The sequence below is a fragment of the Melospiza georgiana genome, chromosome 6, assembly GCF_028018845.1.
Source record: "Melospiza georgiana isolate bMelGeo1 chromosome 6, bMelGeo1.pri, whole genome shotgun sequence".
In the NCBI taxonomy this organism is placed as follows: domain Eukaryota; kingdom Metazoa; phylum Chordata; class Aves; order Passeriformes; family Passerellidae; genus Melospiza; species Melospiza georgiana.
The window spans coordinates 40051948-40078162 of NC_080435.1; the positions used below are offsets into that span (position 1 = coordinate 40051948).

At 35.3% G+C, this 26215-nt stretch overlaps 1 protein-coding gene across 4 annotated transcripts in view; it reads left to right on the plus strand.

Annotated features, from left to right (window-relative positions):
• MIPOL1 (mirror-image polydactyly 1) overlaps positions 1 to 26215 on the plus strand; it is a 185095-nt gene that overhangs the window by 44260 nt on the left and 114620 nt on the right. For all 4 annotated transcript variants that reach the window (XM_058026968.1, XM_058026969.1, XM_058026967.1 and 1 more), the window contains 6 exons: positions 3127 to 3313; positions 5610 to 5745; positions 6689 to 6794; positions 18033 to 18162; positions 21951 to 21984; positions 22244 to 22414. In XM_058026968.1, coding sequence (XP_057882951.1) covers positions 3127 to 3313; positions 5610 to 5745; positions 6689 to 6794; positions 18033 to 18162; positions 21951 to 21984; positions 22244 to 22414 — 764 coding nt within the window. The remainder of the gene's footprint in view (positions 1 to 3126; positions 3314 to 5609; positions 5746 to 6688; positions 6795 to 18032; positions 18163 to 21950; positions 21985 to 22243; positions 22415 to 26215) is intronic.

Genomic DNA, 26215 nt, shown 5'->3' on the forward strand with positions numbered 1-26215 from the left:
GAAAAAACAGATCCTCTGTGTTTCACCTTATATTTCCATGAATGCCACTTACAGCCTTCCTGTGATGCTACTTAGTCTTACCCATGTGCTTGAGGAAATTGAATCTGGATGAAAAGGCGTCCTGCAGATGTATGTTTTCTAAAGAAGCAGCATTAGCATTTATAAATACTAACACAGTTCTAGTACTATTCTAAATTCTCTTTTTTTTTTTTCTTTAGCTGCAGTAGTTTACAGTTAAAAACACGGATCTTGACGTGGCCTAAGGATTTAGCAGAAGTGCAACTGCTAATGCAGATATTTACCTCATCATGCAGTCATGATGAGTCTGGTCTTAAAAATAAAAATCTGCCTTGTGAACTGACCTATCATCTAGAGACCTTTTTTTCTTGTTTACAGCTCGTATTCAGAATGTTACAAAAAGCCTGCTGATGCTCATCTGACCCTCTTACTCCCTGCTGCTCTTCCCTGTAGGCATTAGTGATACTGTGGGGGTGGCCTGGGAAGTGTTGCATGTGACTGTATGGCTCCAGGTTTGATGATCAGGGTGTGGGAACCCAGGTGGTGTTTGCCTTGATCCTTCTCCTAACAGAGAGGGGCACGGAGGAGGGCTGAGTAAGTAGATGAGGCCTTCTTCAGAGAATTGGAAGAACTCTCATGTTCAAAGGTCCAGGTTCCCATGGGATACTACAGTGATGTTAATGATCTGCTGAAAGGACAGCAGCAGGGCTCAGGTGATCTGGAAGTGGCTGGGGACAACTTCCTGTTACAAATGATGGAGGTGCCAGCAAGGTGATTTCCAGTGGTCTCTGCCAACTTCGGTCACTCTTCTGTGGTCTCTTCTTAAATGCTGGAATGAAAGGAGCAAATTAACAAATCAGGAACTGTGAAAAGAATAAAAACTTTCTCTCATGCTAAGGGAATAGAAGCAGCCTAAAACATCATCTAAAGTTCTTAGCTCTCTGAAGTGAGATTTTTCTTCTCCAGCTTTCATAGGGCCAAAGTAGAGTACCATGATGCTAAACAAAGAGCAAAGTTTCCTGGCAGTACTGTCACTGGTTATTTCAACAGATATACATTGTGCTTGAATTCTTCCATAGAGTGTGACATACTTTGCTTGAGGCACTTCACATATATATATATATAGCTTAGAGAATAAGTGGATGCCCTAGAGAGGAGGAGGAAAAGTTGTCATGGCAAGTGAAGCATTGCACCTCCCCTGGAGCATAATTTGCAACTGCATTTATACAGACACTGCATCTGAAACAGGAGAAGTGAACAGGATATTTCATAGGAGGTTCTTTATAATATAAATCAAATGGGAAACACAACTCCCTATAAAATGCTTTTCAAGTATGGAAACTCAGACTAGGTTAGTTTTCAGGCAGTACTTACTGAAAAGGATTCAAAGTTTTGCCCTTGTGTATTATCACTCCCAAACTGAGTCAGGTTCTTGGAGTATATTTGGTGGGGTTTTTTTAACATACATTTCTTTAGAGATCCTTGCTCCCTACTATAAAGAGGAGTAAGACGTCAAATCTAGTTTTTAGATGTAGCAGCACTTCAGAGGAAATCTGCTCAAAAACCTGCAGGATTTCAATCCAGTGGAAACAGCATACACTTGTTTTGAAGTATCCAGGTGGCTGTGTCTTGTGTTCTTTCTGCACTAGGTGTGAAATGTTATGAAGAACATATTTCAGTCACAGTAGTGAAAGTAGTATTGTACTTATCAAACGACAAAGATGCTGATACTCTGTTGATTGTTGTTTAATCTAGTGTAAAGATCGGTGGTTGCAGTTTACAGAAATGGTTAGAGTGGATTCAAGTAAGTTGGTACTGAAGTGGATGCAGAGAATACAGATGAGCAGTGGGTCCCATAACTTTTTCCTGGAGGTGGTAACACATAGCTCCATCTTGGAAGTTGTTAAACTGATTCCAGCCAATTCCCAAGTCATCTCTTGGGGCCCTTGGGCTGTTGCCTAAAATCTTGTGTCTTTCCTCGTTAAAGGAAAGAGGAATCTATTGCAATACACTTGATAAACAGTTTTCAGTATTTTTTACTTGGAAACTGTGCTTACAACTGTGTTTATCTGCAGGATGGCCTCATGGTAGTCATTGATTTGTAATTTTGGTCTATTTCTACTTGATTTCAACTGTATAGACAGTTTCTTATTATTTTTGAGGAGGATGTTATAAGGTGGATCAAATAATATATGCCCTATATTTTATCCAAAACGTTTGGAAACACTAACTTTATTAAATAAGCAAAAGCTCCAGTGTTTGTTCTCTACTAATCTAAATGAAAGAATGAAAAATATATGCACCTTTTTTCCATTTCTAGTGGTTTTAGGCTGCTTCCTTCTCATTTTTTAATATAATTCTATAATTAAAAGGTACTTGTTCTTACTTTATGAAAGAGCATTCGTGGTATGTGGATCTTTCTTTCATTTAAATGCCTTGATATCAGAAATATGTCCTAAAAATATCTAGTAGCCAAGCTAAGAGAACTAGCTATCACACTCAACATTTTAATCAGATAATTTTTCCCTTTGGCACAATTTCTGCTTTGCATTCTTCAAGTTCTTTAGTTGTATGAGCCTGTACCTCACACTCTCCAGGAGTGAATAATGGTGCTTTAAATTTGTTGTTACTAACTACAGCTTGATGATACTCCTTTTGTAGCCAAAATGGGTTTGAAAGGAACCTCAGTATAAGTAAGAGTCTAGTTATAACCTAAAAATTTCCCTCTCTATAGCAGAAATTCATCATATCTCACTATAGTAGAGCTGAATTTTGTAAGAGACAGGTAAATAATTTTCTACAGTCAGCATTATTTTAAGAAGTCATTTAAGGGGGAGGAGGGCTTAGGAAATGATGATGAATTTTTCATGTTTCCATGAGAAAAATCCAGTAAATGGGTTGTAATTCCTACCTACATCCGTCCATGCTGTAGGTAACAGGTCTCATTCCCTAGTGAAGGGACAAAGAAGTTGGGAATCTGAAACTAAATCACTTGTTCCTTTTTAGTGCTATATTATATTCTTATAACAAGCAATTTTCAAATGAAAAATCTCAATTTGTGCTTCATTATCCAAATGAGAAAATGTGTTTGCTTCTCTTCCCAACTAGAAACATGCATCTTGGATCAGAAAAAGGAAGACTTTTGTGCTGAACTTCAGTTTTATAAGAATTCTCAAAAACACACAGGATTTTTTATCCAGGCAGAAACTGAAGCACCGAAACTTTCAGATTTGCGAGTAAGCAGTCAAAGAGCAGGAGTCCTACCTGACTGTAATTCTGGTTCTGAAGAATCAAGGTAAACCCAGGAAATATCCCTCTATATAATTTTTCTAGATTCAAATTATTGACAATATACACATGTTTTTTGAGTAAATATAGGGAAATTTGCTTCCCACATGACAATCAGTAAGTCAGCTTTTTACTTAGAATCACCCTATCTGCCCTTCTTCCCTTGTAGAATGTAGCATTTCACCTCTGTATTCTTTAGCACTCATAGAACACATGATCACTGCCATGGTTTATATCACACATTGTGGGTATTTCAATGATACAATTCTACAGACAATTTTGAAGGTGCATATTGAACAGAATAAAAAACAGATCTTGAAAACCTAGTAGTATCTGTGGCTGTACACAACAAGCACCTGAAATGTGATGAGCAGGAAGCAGGAATAAAGCAGGGTGAAGTCCAGATGAGGCTGGAAGAGCGAAGATGAGAAGCTGTAGTATTTTGTAGCAGTCTGTGACAGAAATCTGAGGACGGCTAATATGATTGAAAAGTTTAATATAGACTCTGAAGATTTTATTTTGTATTAATTTTGGTCATTTCTTATCACTAGTGTTTTTACTGAGCAGTGGCCCTTTATAGCAGTCTTAAGAAATATGTACACTCATTCTATATGTGACCCAATGTACAAAGGTATAAGTAGCTGGCTAGTTACACCTTTAACTAGCTTACTGGTTAGGGAACATGCTACCAGTTTTGAGTGACTTAGGCAGTCTGAATACTAATTTTCAACTGAGAGTGTCAGAGTTGTTTTTGAAAATGGGATCAAGGCTGCAAAGCCCTATTACATACTTTTGAAAAATACACTGATTCCTCACCTGTCTAGCAGATTCCACACCCAGTTTTGCTATCTTCATTATGATCTAATGGTGACTGTTTGGGCTAAACCCAATTCTTAACACTTTTTCCTTTTTGCCTTTTTGCATTAGCAGCTGAGATTTGCTGTAAGGGCAATGCATCCTGCACTAAATGCCAAGTATAATCCAGACTGCTTAGGTACAGCCCAGCACAGAGTCACCCAAAAATTGTTCATTTTACCTTTCACCGGTGCCAGTCCCTCTGACAATCAGGCTTGTCTGGAACACCAAGATTAACCTCCCACAGCAGTCATCATGGTGAACCATCTCAGCTCCATGTATGTTATATGTAGGATCCTAAAGCTATATGCCAAAACCTATCTTTGCCCAAATAGATTTTAATTAGAATATATGTTAATATTTCTTGATACAGAAAAATCTAGGAAATGTTAAGTTAGTGTTGATTTGTGTTTTAGATGGTGGTCCTGGTACTGTCAATGTGATTTATCATTTTTAGTTTAAAGGAGAAGGGAGGAGAAAATAAATGCAGTGGAAGCAGGTGAAAAAAGGGTGGCTGAGTACAGACAACTATCTGCCTAAGATAATGACTCTTTGGAGCAATAGATAGCATTCTTTATATTTCTAGGATGTGAATTACAAATAAAGTAATGTCTACAGTGGAAGCAGGAGTTCAGAGGGTATAGCTTTTCTGTGGCTACTTCTTATTGGTTATTAGCAATGAAATGTATAACCAGAAAATGCTTAAAGCAAATATTAAAAATATTTGCTAGTTCCTTTCTAATCATTCATTTACTAATTTTGCTGCCATGTTACAAACAAGGTCTGAATGATCTGTGAGTATCAATGGATACTCAAGAAGTTTTATGAGAGCCTTACTTTGTGAGAATTTTTCTGGCCATTGAATCTTGTCTTAGTTTAAGTTGTCTATGGCTAGTAAGTTATTTTAAAACTTCAGGTGGCATACAGTATGGAATTCCTGTTGTCAGTTATAATATTTAGAATCATATCATCATTTTACAGATTTCTTCAAGACGAATTCCTAGATTTTTTAATGGATATTCTCATATCACTTCTTGTGGAATCATTCTACAAAAAAATTTGGTTTGCTTAGACCTGAGCATCACTTTGATCCCCAAATGTTTTATTACTTTTTTCTCTGTGTTAAGCAATGGTTTTTAGTATTTGCTTTCCTTAAGCATTTGCTGTTTATAGGCTTCATAGCCCATTTATATTCATCTGGTTTTTGCCTTAGTACTGTAGGATATTTATTTACTATTCCAGATTTGCAGATTCTTTTCAGAATTACAGCTTTAAGAAGTGGCAGAAGGGCATCCATTTTTTCTGACTATTTAATACATTTGCAGTGGTTAACAAGTTTGTTAACAAGTTTTGATAATTTATTTCTCTGCATTTTGTTTCAGAGGGGTGGAATAATAACTGTTTTTTTAATTATTTTTCATTTTTTTTTTCCCCTTTCAAAAATGCAGCAGTGTAGAAAGAAAGGATAGCAGGATGCTCCCTGAATTTATATCCTCATGGAATGATGCTGAAGATTTAGGTGGAAGAACAGAAACTGCATTCCTTTTAAAAGAATTGGACACTCTGAGGGCCAAAAATAAAAAGGTACAATTAAGATATTCAAGATACGAATATTTGCTTTTTTATAATTGCCTTGCAAAACATACATTTTAAACTGTGCCTGATTTAGTTTTGTTATTTATTTTAGTGCACCAATCACTAGTTTCCTGTAATTTTGGATTTTTAGTATTTGCTTAACAGCTATTTCTCTGGAATTAAAAAAAAAAACCCTGCAACCTACTCTCTGACTTTTTTGATCAATGACATAGATTCTTGTACCCTGGATGAAAACCAATGAAGACCAAAGACTAGCCCAGGATTTCATGGATAGAATCCAATTAATGTGCCCTGATAGCTCAGCTTTATTGAAGGGGAGAAAATTCCATCTTCCTTGAACACTGCATTGCTTTCAGTGTTAGCTGTGGTTGCATGTGCCTAAACAAATCTAACAGTCTCTAGTCATTCCATGAAGTGTCATTGAATATTATAGTTCAGATATCTGTCCAAGAACGGATTTAGTAAATACCCTTTAAAAGAAAAGCCTTGGTATGTGAAAGAATACCAATCTTCCATCTGATGAAGAATATGAAAAATATGCATATACACCAGTCTTTTCAGACTGTGATGTCTGTATCTTGGTAGGAAACAGGCTATTAATGCAACAACCTACATTATATTCTGTGCAATTCTGAACTTCCTCAGCAAGAAGGACTACAGCTGGTGATACCTGAGGAAGAGAATCACAAATAAAAACAATGGCATGTGCATTGCTGCTTGTCTCACGGAGCAAGGTAGCCCAGATGTTAAAAATCATATTCTTAACATTTGTTCTTTAAACATGTAAATATAATCAATTGAACTTCTGGTTTAACGCTTAGTATTTGTATTTTGGGGGTGAGAAATCATTGTTTGCAATTTTATTGTGGTTGAATTGCTTGTTGACAGTTTCAACCAGATAAGAATCTTACTGTCCACTTGCTCAATTCAGCTTCAAGATAAGCTGGCTGAAAAGGACAAGGAGCTGAAGACAATAAAACTGGACTTAGAATTGCAAGACAGAGCTACAGAAGCCAAGATTGCAGAAAGGATTGCAGGTACAGTAGGCAAGCGTTTAACAGATGGCTGTATGGCTCATACAGTACCCGTGGTTGCTATATGACGTGGCCTAGTGAATGTTAGCTTTATTTGCTAAAGGAGGGAAGATTTGACTTTTTTTTTTATGTGTGGCTGTTTAGAGTTGCTTAGAAAATAGATGGCTTTAACATCCTGGTACTGGTATTAGTAGGAGCTTTACCTGTATTCATACTGATTTGGGCATTAAATGCATTGTTAACACCATGTCAATCCAATCACAAAAAGGTTGTTTGTTTTGTTGGAAGGTCCTGAACAAACAAGGGGAAATAATGATTACCAGTGCCTCTACCTTTCAACCAGCAGTTCAAATACCACTTATTGTTTTAGCTGGTTCAGAGCAATACTACCCCCTCTCCGTGTTTGGAGATAGTCTCACATTCACCTCAACCAGGGACCTGTGCTGTTCTTGAAAAATCTGCTCTTTTGGTAGTTAAAATGAATTTTTGTCAGATGATGCCATATATCCAGTGAATGAAGTTTATATGAATTCTCAGAAGGAAAAGTTTTTAAGTTTATACCTGAAAGTGAGCATGTGCTTATATTTGTTGTTAATTGTTCTTTAGATAGGCATACAAGCATGGAGACACTTTGTATTCTGTGCTTGTGGAAACTGCTAATGTAATAAAGCTGGGCATTCTTATTATTGAAAAGTGACTGTGTATCCAGTGTACCCTTAGATGAAAAATAATCTCAGGTTTTCATGAAGATGTTTAAAAAACATTAATGGGAGTGCTTTTATAAATTCATGGAATCATTTGTTCAGAAAGAAAGTATTAGCTTGGTAAAATTGTTTCCTCATAGAGTAATTGTTTCCACACTTCATAGAGTATTGATAGTACTAATAGCTGTCCCCAAAATATTTGTACTAAAGGGAGGAGTAACTGTCTTCAGGAAAATGGAGCAGATAATAAACTCTCTAGCTGAAAAACAGATGGCTGACATTCCACTTAATAACAAACTTCTGAGAATATGGTATAGTGTGAATATTATAGATGGAAAAGAGAGTTCCTAGATTTTCTTGGTGGGGGAAGGGAAAGTCAAATCTAATCAACATCTTAGGAAAAAAATTAAATACAGGCATAATTTTTACTCTTATTTAATTTCACATAACTGCTTGCTTTATTTTCACACAAAAGAAAAATCTGCACTATGCATGTCATTGTTATATCCACCAGCTAACGCAGATTGTTTGGCTTGAATATGAAGTTTTGTGTTTGTTCCTGTATATTTGCCCAGTGTTTTTACCTCTGTTCATGGTTCTCTTTGGTAGAGGTGTTCATTGCTCATTAAAACCTGGAAAGAAAGGTGTGTCAAAAACACAGATAGTTTCATTTTTATGGATATGGTTGCAACACTTGTTAGGAAATTGTTGTTTTCCTACACTACTGCTTAAACTTTCTATTGATGTCCTAAGCATATTTTTTTCTTCAAAACAGAGTGGCATGAATATGGAAATAATAATTTAACATGCTTATTCTGTTTTTAAAGGAAGAATAAACCAAATTTTAAAGACAGTTACATAGTGAAATAACAATGACCTTTAAAAAAATAACCTTTTTTTCTCCTTTTATGAGTACAGGAAGTATAAAATCCTTTAAATGCTGAAGAGAGAGGGCAAGAGGCTCCTTACTACTTAAACTGTTTGCCAAAAGGAAGCATCGTTAATACTTCACACTTTTTTGCTTCCTGTCTTACAGTTCTAAGAATGTTACCAAATTTGGATAAATGGTTTAAAATCTGGAATTATGTGAACCAGACTGGATTTGTGGAAGCCTGTGTGTGTCTCTCTCATAAAAGCCTTGGGGATAGTTCTAATGGACAAGCAGAACCTAATAAAGAACAGACGGTGTGTTCAAGGAAAAACTTATCCCCCTGCATTAAGTTCTTTGAGGAAGGGAGAACACATGCTGCTGCAATTTCAGGTTACTAGTTAATGTTTAATTACTGCAGTGTGTAACACATGGTATAGTGAAGCTTGTAAATATGGGTGTTTGCATTTTTATTATTACTTAGTACTGACTTTATGATAAGTAAGTGACTCCACAAAATTATATTGTAAAGAACATAAGAAAGGTACACCATAAAAGTGTTATCTACTTTGAGGAATATTAGAATTCTGTTTTGAAAGGTAACCCTCTAATTGATAGGTTTTACCTCATGGAAAGAATTGAAAAGTGAAGACAAAGGAGCATTTTGAAATGAAGCTACAACAGTCTACAGAAACAAATAATCTAAAGATTGTCATTTTGTGATTTTTAAATTGTTCAAAGAAAAAGTAAAGAAAAAAGGGTAAATTTGTGCAATGCTTCATGAGAAAAGAAGAAAAAGTAGAATTAAAGCAGAAGATATGATGGAAGAAAAGTATTATACTGTATGAAGTAAATAACTTATTTTCAGAATGTTTTCATTTTTAAATTTTGTTAGCTAGCCTTGAAAACATATTTTAAAACTTCCTTGGATCCCTATCTCATGTCAGCTAGTTATGGCTAAAGAAAATTAGAGAATTTCAAGTTTTGATTTCAGACTTTTGGTCATTAGAGACTGTTGTTTCTGGTGGACATAGTAACCGCAGGTTCCTGTAGCTTATTCATTATTCTTCTGTTGGATTTTGTGTCATTCTGACCCAATGTCAGAAGCTACTGTTAGTTTTGCTCCCTCTCATGAAGAAGAACAGAGGTGGAGGCAACATCTGGAAAAGCCGGGGAAGCACACATCATAAAAGAACAGACCCCAGGATAGCGTAAGCAAAAAAGGGAATGCCACACAGGAGGCAGGTATGAAGAATAGCCAGATCTGAAATTTGGGTGTGCAGAGCTTTCATATATTGAACAGAAAAGGGAATGGGTGTCACCTGTGGGAGTGGAAAGGGGAAGGAGCATACATCTTCTGAGGACAGACTGAAAATCAAGATGGAGGCATTGCAAGGGAGTAAGTCTTCAAAAACCGAGCTGAAAGACCAGATCTCACTTTGGATGGATGTAGTAAGTAAGCGACTTCATTTTTTCCTAATGGAAGAATTATGCAGGGGATATATATGTGAACTTATAGAGGAAGGAGCTGGTAGAGTGTAAGGGAGAGTTATAGAGCATAGTGGTAATAGACTGGAAAAAATATCAAAGCCCTGTTCTCACAGTGCCATTACTGCAGCAAGATAAGATAGTTGACATCAGAACTGGAGCTCTTGGAATATTTTTTTTGCTATCAGAGTATATATTGAGACTAAGAATAATTCTGAACAAAAATAAAATAAAAATACTTATGCTTAAATCTTTCTGTAGCAACAGATGTTCCATGAGTTGGGTTTTTTTCTATGCCAGTATCTTAATAATAATGTTACCAAAATTTAATACTTTCTTAAATCAACATCAGCTCAGCAAGGTTGAGTCCAGCTCTGTTAGGGGTTTCACACCATTTTTATTACCTGAGAACTGTAGATGCTCTCTGAAACACCAAGGTAATGATAGGAAATACAGTGTGGAAAAAGAGGAAAGCAGTGCTTCTAACATGGTGGTATATATCATACAACTTTCAGTCTCTTGGAAACTAGGGCAATATACCTATAATGAAGTCCCTATTTCGGGTCTGTTTTTATGAAAATGTTGTGAATATACATTTGTGGTATTTTGGAATTCTTGAATATGGTGTGGAAATATTAATGAACATTATTTGAAGTTTTCTAAATTAACTTCAAAAATAATTACTGAATATGCATATGCCATAGATTTAATAGCAAAAGTAAAAACAAATATCCAAGTGGCTGTTATCTTAGAGTTAATTTGATTTAATATCCATAAAGTGAGAGGAAATAAGTAATCTTGCCAGTAATAAACTTTGGGTGGCAATAACTTTCAGCACAGAAGAAAAGTATTTTCCATTTCTTCAAAGCTCACTTTAGAGTCCCTTTTTAGATGTTATTTTTCTTTCCTGCATGTCATCCATTAAAGATTAGCTGTGGAAGGTTGGAGCATGGAGAGATTATGAATGACAGAACAACTCCTGCAGAATAATAATCAGTTTTTGGTATTTAATGCTGTTTGACTTTTGCAGACACATTTCTTATTAACCTTTGGTACAAACAGAAATCCAGGTTCCTGATATCTCATGGAGAAGATGAATTCAAGATCCTCTTCCAATTAAACTGAAATAAGGCCAATATTGGGCTTTAGCCAAGAGAACTCAGTAGTTCCCAACTCTCATGTTTATAAACCTAAATATGGATGATATTTTACAGTTTAAGAAGGTAATGCATATACTTCCCTAAACCAGTTTTCTGTGCATAATTTATTTACATAATTAGTCCGTATAACTCTCAGGGGGTTTGTCCTATTAAATGCTTCATTATGAATACTAGTTCCTGAATATATTTTCAAAATATTTCCTGATAAATAACACAATTTTGAAAATAGCTGCACGATTTGAATCCTCTATATGGGAAGGTAAACAATCCATCTAAAGAACAGAAAAAAAACACAAGGTGGGGGCATCGTGACTGGGAAATTCTTGGCTTAATTTTTAACAGCTTAATTTGAAATTATATGATTTTACCTTCAGATTGTCAGAATTGTTGGTTGTCAAAAAGTTGCATACAGCTCTTTGAAGTACATTATATGATGAGTTGGCATAGATTAAAATGTCAATTACTGAGCTATTTATCTGTGGAAATTGTATGTAAAAAGCAAGCCAGTTTCTTCTTCATTTTTTATGACTAGTTTGTCCTTTCTTCCACACAAGTGCTAGGTGAGCATTAAGAATTGGGTTTTATTCAGGAATAAAACGGTCTGCAAATGGTCTACTTCTTGGGGTGTTACAAAACTTTCCTTTAATGTGACAAATTATAACTTGCAAACTTTAATGCAATGTTTATATTTTCCCCCTAAAAGTAAATATTCAGGCATCAGCAATTACCCACTGAAGAAAAAAGTTTAACAGCATTATGGTTTGAATTTTGAAGTCAGCTGTGTTTAGTGTGTTAGAGGCAGAGGCTTAAGTATTGTACAGGGATTGGCTTTCACAAGAACTGCCTTGAGGTCTGTGTATAATGCTCTCTCCTATTCTTTTCCACTTTATTTTTTTTTAATTGAATTGTGATCTGAGTACATAAAGAAAACCCTATGCAGAGCTGCCACTAAACAACTTTAGCCTTTTATTAAGGACACTCTTTTTATAGCGTTGGAAATGTAGGAGCAGATGAATGCTATGCACTAAATACATACAACAAACACAAAGCAATAAAGAAGTCAGTGTGTTCTATCAGTGTTTGTTCAGATTGCTTTATCTATAAAGTCACATTTAGGTGTAAATTACTTTTAGTCTATAACTCCTGGTACAGACTGGTGAAAACACTTCAGTATTTTTCCTATGATCTTCTTATCACTATTTTACTTTTAGTTTTTCAGTTGTACGTCATAACTGAAAGTAAATGAATGGTAGCTTTCAAAAAAAGCTAGAAACTTAAGTTATCTGTTTCGTAATAGAACATGTCAGCACTATTTTTAAGTTGACAGTGAGCCCTGGAGCTCCAGATAGTTTGCCATTAACCTGAATAAGAACTTTGTAAGTGCTTTAGAATTTGAACATTTCTGGGGATTATCTGCATTTTGAAACATGTATAAGCAGAGACCAATTAATGACACATTTTAAAGGCTTTCATGGCAATGCAGGGGTTTTTTTCTTTATTTGTCTATGATAAGATTGACTTATTTAGGAGCTGTGAGCACAGTCATTAAATTTAATAGAAGGAAATCTCAGAGGATTTTGATTTCTAATTTGAGTGGATGAAAAATACATACAGGTTTGTATTTCTGCAAGGAGAACATGCATATATCCATACAGTCAAATAAAATTTAATATATATGTAAAACTTACTTATATTGAAAATCAGTTATTGTAGTGTAATAATATTTACTGTATCTTCTGAAATACAGTAGTGCTGTGTGTAGTGATCTCATATTTTCTTTAGAAGACTTGGCCTGTATTCTAATTTTACTTTTTTTATGAGTAATTTTAAAAAGTGATTTCTGCTGCCATAAATAAGTGATTTCTGATTTTAGTCCCAACGTTTTCCTCTTTTGCCTCTCTTACTCAGTTTATTTTATTTACGCAGATGACCTCTAGGAAATAAGCAAACAGACTTTTATCCTGGGACTTGTGTTTTCCTTGCTTCCCCCAAAGTTCCATGTTTGGAAAATCATGAAACACTGTGTAAACTAGAATGATTTCCAGCACACCTTCTCATTACTGCTGTTTTAAAGGTGGTTTAAAAAGTATAGGAGATAAGTTTGCCAAAAGAATCAGGTTCAACTAAGAAAATATGTACTCTGCTTTGACTCAGTAAACTCATACTTGGTATGGTTCATCTTCTTCATATTTACTTTTGCCCATATTAGAAAACAATTAGCTTACTAAACAAATTTGAGTATTTGGGATAAAAAAATCTACTTTGAGTCTCTCTCATTTGACTAAGAATTACATGATATTTGATAAGCTTGTTTAAAAATGGACATATCCAAATATTATTGTAAACACCCATTGATTTGTTTTACCTGCAATATAAGTATTTTACTTAGTTGGCTTACATAGTAGCTAATAATATTTGTTAATGTAATTTAACTGCTGTGAACCTTTACTGAACAAATATTGAAATTTATACAAGTCAAAGAAAGAGAATCTCTAATGACTTTTGTAAAAGCTTCCATTTAATAGTTAAGGAGAAAAGTTTATATGACATACCAGATGCAATTAACAGTAGATTTTACATTTAATAAAAAGAAAGAAGCATATGTATTTGCTTTATTCATTCCATCATAATTTGCATTAGAGCTGTGGGTGTTTAATGAGCAAATTCCAGCTAAAATGCTATATTGATTTTCTAAGTGAACTTTGTAATAGCTATCTACCTTACAAAAGCTCTCTGTTTACAATTGTTTTCTTTACTAAAAACTAAAAATGTTTTAGAATTGATGAGTTTAGCATAATGATTCTTTTAAAATAAAGAGCTCTTTTAGAGTATGCAGGGGGTTTAGTTACAAGGAGAAAGATGTTATTAAAATATTTAAAAAATTAAGTTTATACAACTAAAATAATAGTGCTGTACTTTTATATACTACAATATTTGCAAGCATGGGAAAATAATCCTTTTTTCTTAATTCAGTTCTCTGGGATTTAAATATTTTAACTCTTGAATTCCATTATATATATATATATATATATATATATATGTATATATATGTCTTAGTAAATGACACAATTCATTTTAGCTTAATACTAGACTATTCATACTGCATTTCTGTGTGTCATTTTCTTACCTGAAATATGAATTTTGTACAAATTTGTGTTTCTTCTTGGTCAGGCTTCAAGATGGAAAGGATAGGGCCGGCTGGTATGCCACTAGAAGGTCTCCAAGGAAAACCTTGTAATGGTGACCAGAGCAGTTGGTGAAAAAGTAGCTGGATCTGTTTTTTCTTTGGATCAGGCACCTAGTCAGTGTAGCAGTATGGAGTTAGAATTTTGCTGGATATGTCATATCTTGAATGGAATTTAGAAGGGTGACTTGGTATTAATCATTTTTCACCTCACATTTTAAAGAAGCATAGGGATGATAATCTGGATAATTTTTACTCTTTCTAATATGAAAGAATGTCATGTCACTCTTTCATAGACTCTAACTGGACAAGCTTATACATCACTTGTTTTCCTACATATGGCACAAAATGTTTTGCTTTGCTGCTGCATTGAGACCTAAATGTGTATGCATTTCACTTATTTCAAGCATGCTGTGGTCCTTGCAGTCCTGAACTTCTACTTGGTGACTCATCCATAGCTCAGTGTGAATGGGAAATGTTCAGACTACCTGCAGTCGTGTGACTGTCATAATATTCCCTAGAGTAGGAAAAAAGGAATTTAAAAAATGTTAAATAGGAGTCAGAAATGTATAGCCACTGGGTAACAAATACATCAAAACTGAATTCAGCTTTGGCTGGTGAAGAGATCAGGTGACTTAGTCATCCACAGACCATTAAAATGAGCTAGATGAGGTCTTTAAGTATTTTTAAATAAGTAACTTCTTTTGGAAGTGTCAGTATTGCTATGTTGTATTAATATGCCATGTATCTAAGTATCTTTTTTTTTTTTTTAAACTTAGATTACTATGCAAGCATCTTACATGGTTTTCTACATTTTCCCTAATCTGTTTTAGAATTAAACTTAAACTTGCGATATTACTTTTAAGAAACAGAACTAAAAACCAGACACTTTTAATTGATATAGAATGACATAGAAGTGACATGAATTATATATATATATATATAAATAATATAGAATTTACATGAATTATATAGAATTTTTTAATGCAGTTTGTGGATCTGGTCTGTGGGATATTTACACCAATGCTTTACTTTAGTGGAAGGATAAGAAAACAACAAGAAAGAATTGCTCAATAAAGTACTTTTCATAGCTGCTGGTTAAAAACAGTGTTTTGTAATAGACTTTTGGGTGGGGGAAGGGTTCACTGTTCAAAGGCAATTAGCATCTGAGCTGCTGTCAGGGGTGGTAAGATTTCAGATAAGCAGGATGCTTAAATAACTTGAAAAATATTTTTTTCTGAATGCTTTCATACTGTTACATGTACATTACTTTGGTTTAATGACAAAGAAGAAAAAAAATCTGTTTTTTAAAAGCCTGTATAGTCATTATTACCACTGGCCATATTTATGCAGAGAGGGACAGAGATATGCCAAAAGACAGTCGCTCTATGTGTACGTGTACATTCAAAATCCATTGCAGGAGTCAACAAACTGTGGGGTTTCATGCTGAGGTGAGGGTGTTCTAAGGTCTGACAGAAGTGGTGCACTTGAACAGGCCAGAAAGAAGTTAGCTAAACTGGAAAATAATTAACCTCAGAATAGTAATAAGTGCCAAATCTTCAGTTATTTTAGACAACTTTCAGTTCATTGCAGCAGTTGTTTTCAAGGTGAAAATTGCGTAGTGTTTCCACTTGCAGCTTTATGGAAAGGATTCTCTGTGAAGTGTCTCTGTTTATGATGCTAGATACACTGACATAATTTACTGGAGAAGCCGTAGCAAACAAATATATTTAGGTACTGATAGGTAATACTGATAGGTAATAATTACCATAGAGAATCAAGCTGCCTGTGTATTCCAGATCCAGTCAGGACATAGCAGTTGCACTGTAGTTCACCCAGGCAGTCATTGCTCTGGCACTAGTTTCCCTGCCATCACAGATCTCAGCAATTGAAATGGAAGTCTGGTGAGCTGAAATGCACAGCCTAGGTTACCTCCTATGGTTTTTTTCTTGTCCTTGCTGAGCCACCTACTTTTGCAGATATCAGATGCATTCTCTGCAAGTGCTGTAAACTTATTGCTGGATACCAGCCAGTGCAAACGCAATGTTACAGCTGCCTTAGTCCTTAGTTTTTCCATTCCACATCAAGCAAAGTTTTCTTGTTGCAAACAGGGGAAATAGATCTTCAAGGAAAAAAAACACCCTTCTTCTGGATTAAAGAGAATTTAATCAGTGTTTGTTAATTTTTGCGTACATTTCAAAATCTGTGCTTCCATTGCTGAATTTTTTTTGGTGTTGTTGTTGGGACATAACTGTTACAGCTCTGACCTGATGACTAGGCTTGTGGCTCCTCTGAGGGGGAAGGACTGGACTTTCACAATTAATATTTAGCCTTTCCCTGTCTGATTTTGTGTAATGGGCTGTTAGCCTGCAACGTTTTGCTAGGCTTGCAAAAAATGCTTCCTTACTCTTCAGTGACAGTCTTCTCCCCAGCTTGAGGACAAGATTCCTTTTTTCTTGGTACTGATAAAATGTATTTTGTGCCAGTAATATAGTTGCTACAAAAATGTGCTACTGTGTTTCTATTGTTTCATTCTGTGAGGACAAATATAATGTTTCATTATATATTCCACTATGAAGTTTTTTGTGCAATATGTACAGAGGTGAAGTAAGAGTAAAATAACAAAAAAAGGCCAAAAAGTTGATCTCAATTTAGGTAGGAATGGAGGGACAAAAGCTCTAGACTTGTAGTAGAAGGGAGGAAGTAAAGAAGGAGGAAGACTTTCTTTGAGATTGTAATGACTTAAGCAGTGGTTGAGGGAGGAGCAGATAGTTCTGAAGGGAGTAAGGAAGCCCAGCAGCAATGCCTTAATAGAGAAAGTTCTTGAGAAAGAAACATCAAAATTTGAAAAACACTATGTTAGGAGACTATGGCTATACCCCAGTTTGACAGACTAGAAGGGCCAAGGAGAATGGAGAATTCAGGAACCTATAGACCTCAGCTGAGTTTTTTGAGGTTTCAGTGAGAGAGAATATAGAACTCTGTCTTGGAGTGACAGCAGTCTTACAGCATCCTCAAAGTCCCTAGACATTTTGAATGCATGGTTTTATGATGACTGTGAGGAGAGATTTGCAGTATTGCAGAGGGAAATGATGAAAGTATGAATAAAGATTTTAGTGGAGGCAGGGTCGGGGTAAGGATTCTGGCAGTGTGCCAGAGATGGTGTTAGACATATTGACAGGGGAGAGGCAGGGAGAAAATGTAAGCTCAGGATGAGGAATGACTTGAAGGTGTTAGTTTGCTCCTAAGGATAGACAGTAAATCTTAGTTTATTGGTACCTAATGCTCTAAGGTCCATGTATGCTGTAACAGATAATATAACAGTATATTACACAATAAAGTAAAGGCTTGGCAGAGGAGACATGCCAGCTGTGCCACTCTTGTGATACCAGAGATAGACTATAAAAATATTAGAATTTTTAATATCACTGTGCCACCCTGATAGGAAGCGGTCTGATGGTAATAGTTTTAATGTGTGATTACTTTTAACTCTGTGTCCTAGAAGAAACTTGCTAGTGTCTTATATGATTCTGAGCTTTAAGAATTACTTTTCCATTAAGCAAGTATTCAGAACGCCCAGCAAATCACTTTCTTTCCCTGTTAGATTTTATACGGGTGAATTTGAAAACACATAGATTTATTTAATACCTTAAAGTATTGAGTGTAACAATTAACACAAATTTAGTGTTGTGTCTAAGAAGCAATATAGACTTTATGCAGAATAATCCAAGGTCATTGGAGAAGTGTTGATTTTAGGAGGGGGTGGCAAAGGCCAACATAAGTGCATCTAATAGTGCTTTTCCCTGTCAAACTTGTTTGTTGAACACACTTTTGCAGCTCTGGTGGAAGAAGTTTATTCTGCTCAACGGGAACGTGATGAGGCTGTCATGGCAAGGCTTAGGTTAGCCAATGAAGAGAGAGATGAAGCATTTCTGCGAGTGCAGCGTTTAGAAGAGTCTCTCAAAGAGTAAGTATACATTTCCTGCACCATGTAAAAAGGCTGTTGTGTCACTCTCTGACAGTCATAAGCTGCTCAATAGTGGTTATAGGAAAACTTAAGACATTATTATCCATGCAATGAAATAGACTGGGGCTAGTCTTACTGTGTTATTGGTTAATTTGTTTGCTGTTTTATAAAACCCTATTTTTCTCTGGAGACTGAGAGAAGGTGAATAATTTTGATCACAAAAATTAAAAATATAATCTAAAGCTTCAGTATTGATTTATTGAGGGAGAAATAAGATGAATGTGACATTTTATAGGGATCTTTTGACACAGAGTACCAGAATGTCAGTCAAAAGATGCAACATATAGGAAATCAATCAAGCCTTTAAGCCCACTAGACAATTCCTTCAGCAAAATTTCTACTAATTATGTGGGTGACACAGTAAAAATATATGGGTTTTTTCCCTATCTTTAGTGTAGGAGCAGTTTATAAGGCAAAAAGGGTGCAATTAATAGTTCATAGATTTTTATGTATGCCATTTTAACTCAACAGAAATAGGCAATCATATGTTAAACAGAACTAAGTCAGGGGAAAATTATAAAAAGTGGTTTCTTTCTCCCTTGGGATGTAGGTAGCTTTGAAGCTACAGTTTGCTTCTCCATACAATCCTTGGCCATCTGATTTGTGATGATCTTGGTGATCATCTTTGTTAGTCCCACAAAGACTAGAGTGGCTGAGAGATTTCTCTTACTTTTCTGCCAGGAGAAGTACAAAGAAACAAGCTTTCCATGGCAGGAGACTGAAAAGGTGCAGTTATTAGTTTACTAAATGACAGGCAATGATGTTTTAATTAATTGATTCTACTAAGAACACTCCTGTTTCAGGCAGAAAACCAGTCATCTTCTTTTGAGTATTGTTATAGTTCAGGCCAGACAATATTTTCTAAATTAATTTCAATAATCTGCACATAGTTTGTCCACCATTACTCTGTAGAATTTACAAGTTAATAGAGTAGTCTTGTATGTTCCAAGAGTAAAGAAAGTTTTGTACGGCTTCAAACATCACATGATCCTGTATATAAACAGTTAGCATAAACTCAAGATCTTTGATCTTAAAGCTCTCAAGTAATGCAGAAAATTAATTATTCTGGTCAACAAACTTGGTCAATGACTCGGGTTTCTGGCATATTGCTGCTTTCTCTGCAGTGGAATCCACAGACATATGAGTGGTAGTTCTTGACACATATGAATCCCTCAGAACACCTTCACTTGTTTTCCCTTCAACCCCTTCTGTCTGCTTCACTCATGTTCTTGTAAACTGACTTAGTTCTGTGCAAAAGTATGAGAAAAGAGAAGAAACTCCATTTCTCAGAGAACATGCATAGTACCTTCCTCAAAAACATGTCATTGCAGAAGACACTGGAAACACTGGTAATGCCAAAGTAGTACTTGTTCCCAGGAGAATCAGTAACTCCCTTGACTGGTAGTTTGAAGCCAAGCTATTACATTTTATTGCTATCATTTAGAGAACAGCAGTTGTACTAGCTGTCATCCACTTGGGTGTTCTTTCCCATGCTTTATAGAGAGGTCTGATACCCTGATGCCATTCACAGTCTCAGAACTGGTTTAAGAGATTTCCCTGTAGAGAACATCAGCTTTCTTTTCTAACTACCACCCTTGATAGTTTCTTCCTTCCTTATGGTGGTTGTTCAAACGGTCAAGTTCCCTGTCTGAGATGTGGAGCACATAGAGTTTTGGGGCTTTTATAAAGAACATTGGCTACTTGTGCCACACTCATCAAGTTTTAGAGCACAAGTCACTCTTCCCATCTGCTTTGGACTTACTCCAATCAGAGAACTTTACAAGAGTGCAATATTGAACAGCCTGCCAACCTTTATCAAATGCTTTAATTCTTTCTTTAAATTAGCAGCTGGAGCAGTTCTATTGTCATTATTTAACTGTAACAACTAAAATTCTTTCAGGCCTGTTGACTCTAGGGGTTATGTTATCAGAATGCGTTTAGAAGTGGGAGAGGAGGAATACTTGATTACTGCTGTTTAAAATCATAATGCTTTCATTCATTGTCTGTGCACAGCACAGGGAGAGTTACCAGGGCAATTACACAGCTCTGGATGCTACTTTTTTTTAAATATTGTCACCTAAGGAGATGTTTGTATACCTACAGATAGATCCCTTGTGGCAGTTATATGCTGAAGGTATGCTTATGGCAGAAGTTCATGTTCTTTTTTCAGCTCCCATTTCTCCCTAAGGTATCTTGCTTACCCAGCCTGTTGGTTGGCTGGGTGGTTTTGTTGACCCACACTTTTAGCAGTGTAGAAGTCCTCTGGAGGAGCTGGGTCAGTTCTGCCAATTTACTTTGACAAATACTGTTCTTTTCATTGTGAATACAAACTAGCTGGAGATCCATTTTAAAGTCCCACATGAAGTGGTGCTTAGAACAATGTAAAAACCTAAAGCAGGATCTTAAACAGGATCTTAAAGTAGGACCTTAAAGCTGGGCCAAGGATCCAGCTATGAGAATTTATTATAATAATATAATAATTAATACTATTATGTTTGTTATTTTATTATTTGTGTTACTTTATGCATAAAGTCAAACCCAGCAAAGGTTAGCTTTTACTTTATTTTGTTTAGTTCTGATGCTGACTGAATATGTTGGAGTAGTTACTGCTTCTGAATGCCATGTAAATATAACAGTGATAGTATATTCTGAAATATTTCTTTTTAATTTAAAATTTTCTATACTTGTTGATTTACTATGTCTTATGTACTGTTATCTGCAAAACTAATGGAAAATGTGGTAGCTTGCTGTCAAGTGTTCTATAATGTGTTTTAGCTGAAATCATGGCTTTGGAGCAGTCCCTGTCACAGCACTGCTGAAGTGTTGCTGTGTAGAAGATGTTTAATAGTACTGTATCTGTCTTAAAATATCATAGGCTACTTATGGTAGAAGTCACCATTAAGTAAGTAGCAGTGGAGTGGTAAGGTAACTTTAATATGCTCATTTTTCTAGAAGAAAGATCTCTGCCCATTTAACTAACCTTAGATAAAATAAAATGTGTACTATCCCATTTATTAGATTTTTGTGCTATCACTTACTACTTTTACACAGCCAGTATTCAATGCTGTATGACTAAATTCCTCGTATCATCTTTGTATTTGACAGGTCAATATGTGTTCTATTGAAATAGAAAGGGAGGAAAATGCAGGCAGGTTTGTTCCAGAATTAAATAGGGGCCTTGCAGAGAATTTGCTTAGCTTTCTATTTTATGCAAGATATAAAATCTAAATATTTTTAAAGTTACTTCAACTGGTTTGGGATTTTTCCCTCATTTTGGAAGAAAGAGGTGGAAAAAGAATTCCTTAAAAATTAAAAAAAACCCCTATCAACAAAAGCCATGTTCTGTTTCATTTGGGGTGCAATAAAAACAAAAAAAAAAAACCCAGCATGTAAAAGTTGTAAGCCCAGAAATAAATAAAATAAAAGCATCAGTCATTTCTATCACTGGGGAACTTTTTTCATCTAAGCACATATGAACAATTGATCCTTGTAGTCATATATAGCAGTAAACATTAATAACTTAACAGTCTGAAGTCAGTGCTGAAGATATGGAGCATTATTGAAAGATGGAGTCGAGCAGGTGGCACTTTAATATGTTCAGTGTCATGGTTGACTCTAAAGACTAGTAGAATGAAATTACTTGAGGTTCTAAAGATTTAAAAAGCGAACTCATTTTGCTGCACTAAGGAAATGCTACTGATCAGGCTTTCTGTGTCCCTTTTTTCTAGGCTAGAAAATATTAACCCTGAAGAAAATGACATGGTAAGCCATTCTCTGAGGAGATTTCTTGATGTCAGTCTTATATCTTAGAGGCTTAAGTTCAATTGAGTGGGTTTCAAGAACTAAGATGTGGGAAAAAGAAGAATTGACACACTAATAATGTACATCTTTGCTGCAATATGAAAATTCAATAACTTCACTCAGTCAATTTACAATTCACATGTGCCTATTAATTAAAACCCTATATTAAATAAAATATATTAAAACTTCATGTCTGACTAACATATAATGCTGTTGGTAGACATTACAGGAATTACTGAACAGAATAAACAATGCAGACACAGGGATAGATATACTGAAGAATGGAGCTATAATTCTGAACCGAATACACAGGACCAAAGAACGTAAAAAGAAAATAATAGCTGAGGAAATGAATGCAGTAATAGAGCAACGGGATGCTGCTTTATCTCAAGTAAGTCTCTACACGTATATTATCACTCAGTAGAAAATTTCTTTTTTGTTCTTTTTTTTCTTGGAGGGGGGCAGGGGTTAGTTTACTTTTGGGGAAGAAAACTATTTTGTTTACTTTTCTCTCTTGAAAATCTCAAATGAGAGCCCTTGTAGTAAATGTCTGATTACTAATCAACTTTTTCTTCATGGTAGTAGTGTCCATTAAAATGGCATCACTGTGTTTCCTGAGAAAAGTTATGTTTGCATTTTTTGCACTTCATTACTCTCTGTCTTCTTTCTAAACAAAATGATTTTCAGTGAGTTGACCAACCTAAAAAGCTATTTAGGGCTTAGTTTTGAAGTGTACTGTATTGGTGAAATGCATTGGATGACAGTTAACTGGGACAGAAGGATTTATAAAGGTTTGCAAGTAGCAAAAATATACATTGAAGGAAGGTAACAGTACCACATGCAACAATGCAAGCAATTCCTCCCTTTGTTTCTTTACATGCAGGAGATAAAAATCAGCATGTGGTCCTTGACTCTCAAAGTCTTACCCATCTACTATGTGACTTGAAAGAATCGGGGTTCTTTCTTCTGCTCAGATCACTCATTGCCTGCAATTTCCTATTTTGACAGAACAGTAATTGTCTTCATTCTCTTCATCATAAAGAGAGTTTCCTTGCATTTTTCATCTCATGGAAGAGTTTTTGTCAGTACTTTGGTTTGAGTTTAGGTTTTTTACCAACCATTTTTAATGCATTTTTAACTCAATAAAGAGTTGTAAGGAGGAACAGACTAAGTAGGGAATATATCTCCTGAGAAAAGATCTTAGACTGGATGAAGCCCCTTATGCCAGGCAACAAATTTAATCTGACTCTTCCAATATTGAAAATTTTGATTTTTAATGTAAGTAACCAAAGTTGGCCCATATGTAACTAATTTAAAGTCAGGTTCGTGATCTTTAATGATATCAATAATGTTAATTGAATTTATATTCTTTTGAGAAGTCCTGTGCTAAAAGTTCTCCCTCTACAAACACTGTAATTTTCATGATTTTTCACTCATTTTTTACATTCTCTCGTACTTTAACCTTGAAAGCCCCATCTGCCTGGTGCTTAGAATATTTTTTGTGTCTGTCAAGAGTATGTATTGCAAAAACTCTTAATGTATTATTGGTGGTATTTTACTTTCTGAGTCTATTTTTTTTTTTTAATAATAATATTGCTGGGATGTTTCCCAGCACAGGTGCTGGGAATTGTCCAAAAGTCCTTCCAAAAGTTTATGTTCTTTCTTCTTGCACAGGGCATTCGAAAAGTGAGCATCTTGTAACAGGAAAGCTTTCAGCAACTATTATTTCAGTTTTGGTTCTTTGCTGAAGTGGACTTTCAGGCATACTTGGACCGTGAAACTTCTATCAATGTCAAAGAAGAATTTCATTGTCAGTCATTTTAATACACGTTTTAATTTAATTGATTTTAAGCTGCCTGTTTATGGAGTAATATTTTCCAAGTAATCAGCTTAAAAATTAATAAAGATAATAATTTTGGATAGTAATGGCTTAGGTGTCACCGCTAGCAAAGCCATCTTTAGCCATATCAGCAAAAAGCACAGGTAATGTTAACTAGATACTGCAGCTGAAAAAACAAATTAATAGAATAATAAATCCTCACAAAATGAAGATGTAAATATTTGGTATTAGGCTGTAGTACTATGATACCACTAGCAATTTATAGCAACATTGTTTTAAATTAATTGTTAATAAAACTATTCATTGTGTGTTTTCAAATATGTGATGCTTTTACAGCTGTTACTGTTGAATCTAGAAAATAGGTCCTTGGAATTGAAGCTACCTTTTCAACCTGTGTTTCTCACTTGATGATTCCTTGGGAATTCATACCGTACTTGAATTATTAGTAGTCTTTTGTTAACATTGCAATAGCAGTAGTTATTACAGTGCTAACAGCAAGAACAATAGGAGAGGGATTCTACATTAGACCACAAAGGGACTAGATATAATTCAGGGGATGTATATGCTTAGCATAACAAATGCAAATTATTGGAAGTTAGATCTGGGGTTGCCTCAGGCATTCATAACAATGCAAGTTAAAAATCTTTTTCTTTTTGTGGAAGTGACATCAAATATGAAGGAGAGAATTGAGAGCAGGCTGAGAAGAAGCAGGAATAGAGTAAGCCATTAGCATACTGTGTCTGTCCTCTGGAAAATGCATTTGTAAAGTTCAGGGGTCACTGGGCAATGGAGGTTGAATGTTTCATGAGACATGGTGTTGCTTTGTTCCTGGTTGCTGTTGTGTGGAGCTGGAGACAGCAACGTCATTTGAGTGACCACCAGAGCTGGTTCCATATGATGGACAGCCACCTACACAATAACAAGAGTTTGGGCTGACTGTGTTTAGTGAAGCTGCATCTATTGCTTTTTGCTGTGATTTCCTTCACGATAGCCTGGCATTTGGCAATTGATCACAACGAGCCTATGTATTGTCTAGCTTTTGAGGGTTAACTCACGGGATTTCTGATTTTTCTGGGTAAGAAACAATAATGTGAAAACCTTCACAGCCTAAACACATTGCTTTGATTTCAAGTGAGGAATAAAGTACATTTTCAGAGAATGGACATTCTTTAAACTATGCATTTCCTATGACCAGGTAAATACAGATTACTTCCAACTAGTCCTTTAAATTCAGTTTCATCATGCTTTTTTTGGTAGCTGTACTACTGAGCTGCATTTAGTTGGACTGCAGTTGCAGCATACTCAATGATTAGCTTGTTGTGATTCTTCTGTTTAGATTTGATTTGAATTCCTTTATTCTTCAAAAAATGAAGAACACTGTCCATGTCTTGGAAAGGCCATAAAAATGTTTTTTCTACCTGTAACATCCAAGAACCTCTGTGTATTTTTTGAGTTTTCCAGTGTGAGCATTGCTTCTTACTAGGAAGCAGATTGAGGCACTTCTCTCACTGTATTGAGCTGTGCAAGTGTATGTAATCTCAGATCTTTTCACTAGATTGCTGAGCAAATATGCAAACTACTTTTTGTATGTGTGAAAACAAATGAAATGGTATAAACTCAAATATTTGATACTACTTTTAGTATGTATTTTCAAGTGAATAATAAACAAACAACTAAAGCATGGCTAAACATTGACATCCATCTTCTGTATCAACCCCCTTAAAAAAACAAACTCAACAGTTTGGTTGTATTTGCTAAGATATGTTTGTTAGTGAACAGATATTGTGTGATACTGAGGATCTACAGTGTGTTTTATGACTGATCCTCTGAAAGAAATAACACATCATTTTCTTGTCTGTAACATTCAGTTTTGTCTTAACTCATTCAAGGAAAAAAATTGTTTGTCCAGGTGATCATAATGCAGTTTTACCTTTCTTGAGAAGTCTCTCTTGCTTGAGTAATCCAGTGAGTGACAGACACTTAGTAGAGATTCCATATGGCATAGTCACATTGTGTGATCCTCATAAAATACTCTAAAGAAGTGATTTCCAGCAGGAGGCAATGCAGTACAGTGTCTCAGCAACCTATCAGCCACATCACACCTTGTGGACAGGAATGTTAATATCATTACAGGGTTGGCAGCCAAAGACTTGAGTAAGTCATTACAATTACTTTTCTTCTGGTTTAGACAAGAAAGGGGACCTTTTAATTGGTACAGCTTGAAGGAAGTGATTTTTTAAAGCTCATTAAGAGATTAGGAAATTGTGTGTTTGATATGTTTCCAGTCCTAACTAATTCTGTAAATGTGGGAGGTTTTTAATTGGTAACAGTCATTTCTATACAGAGTTTTAA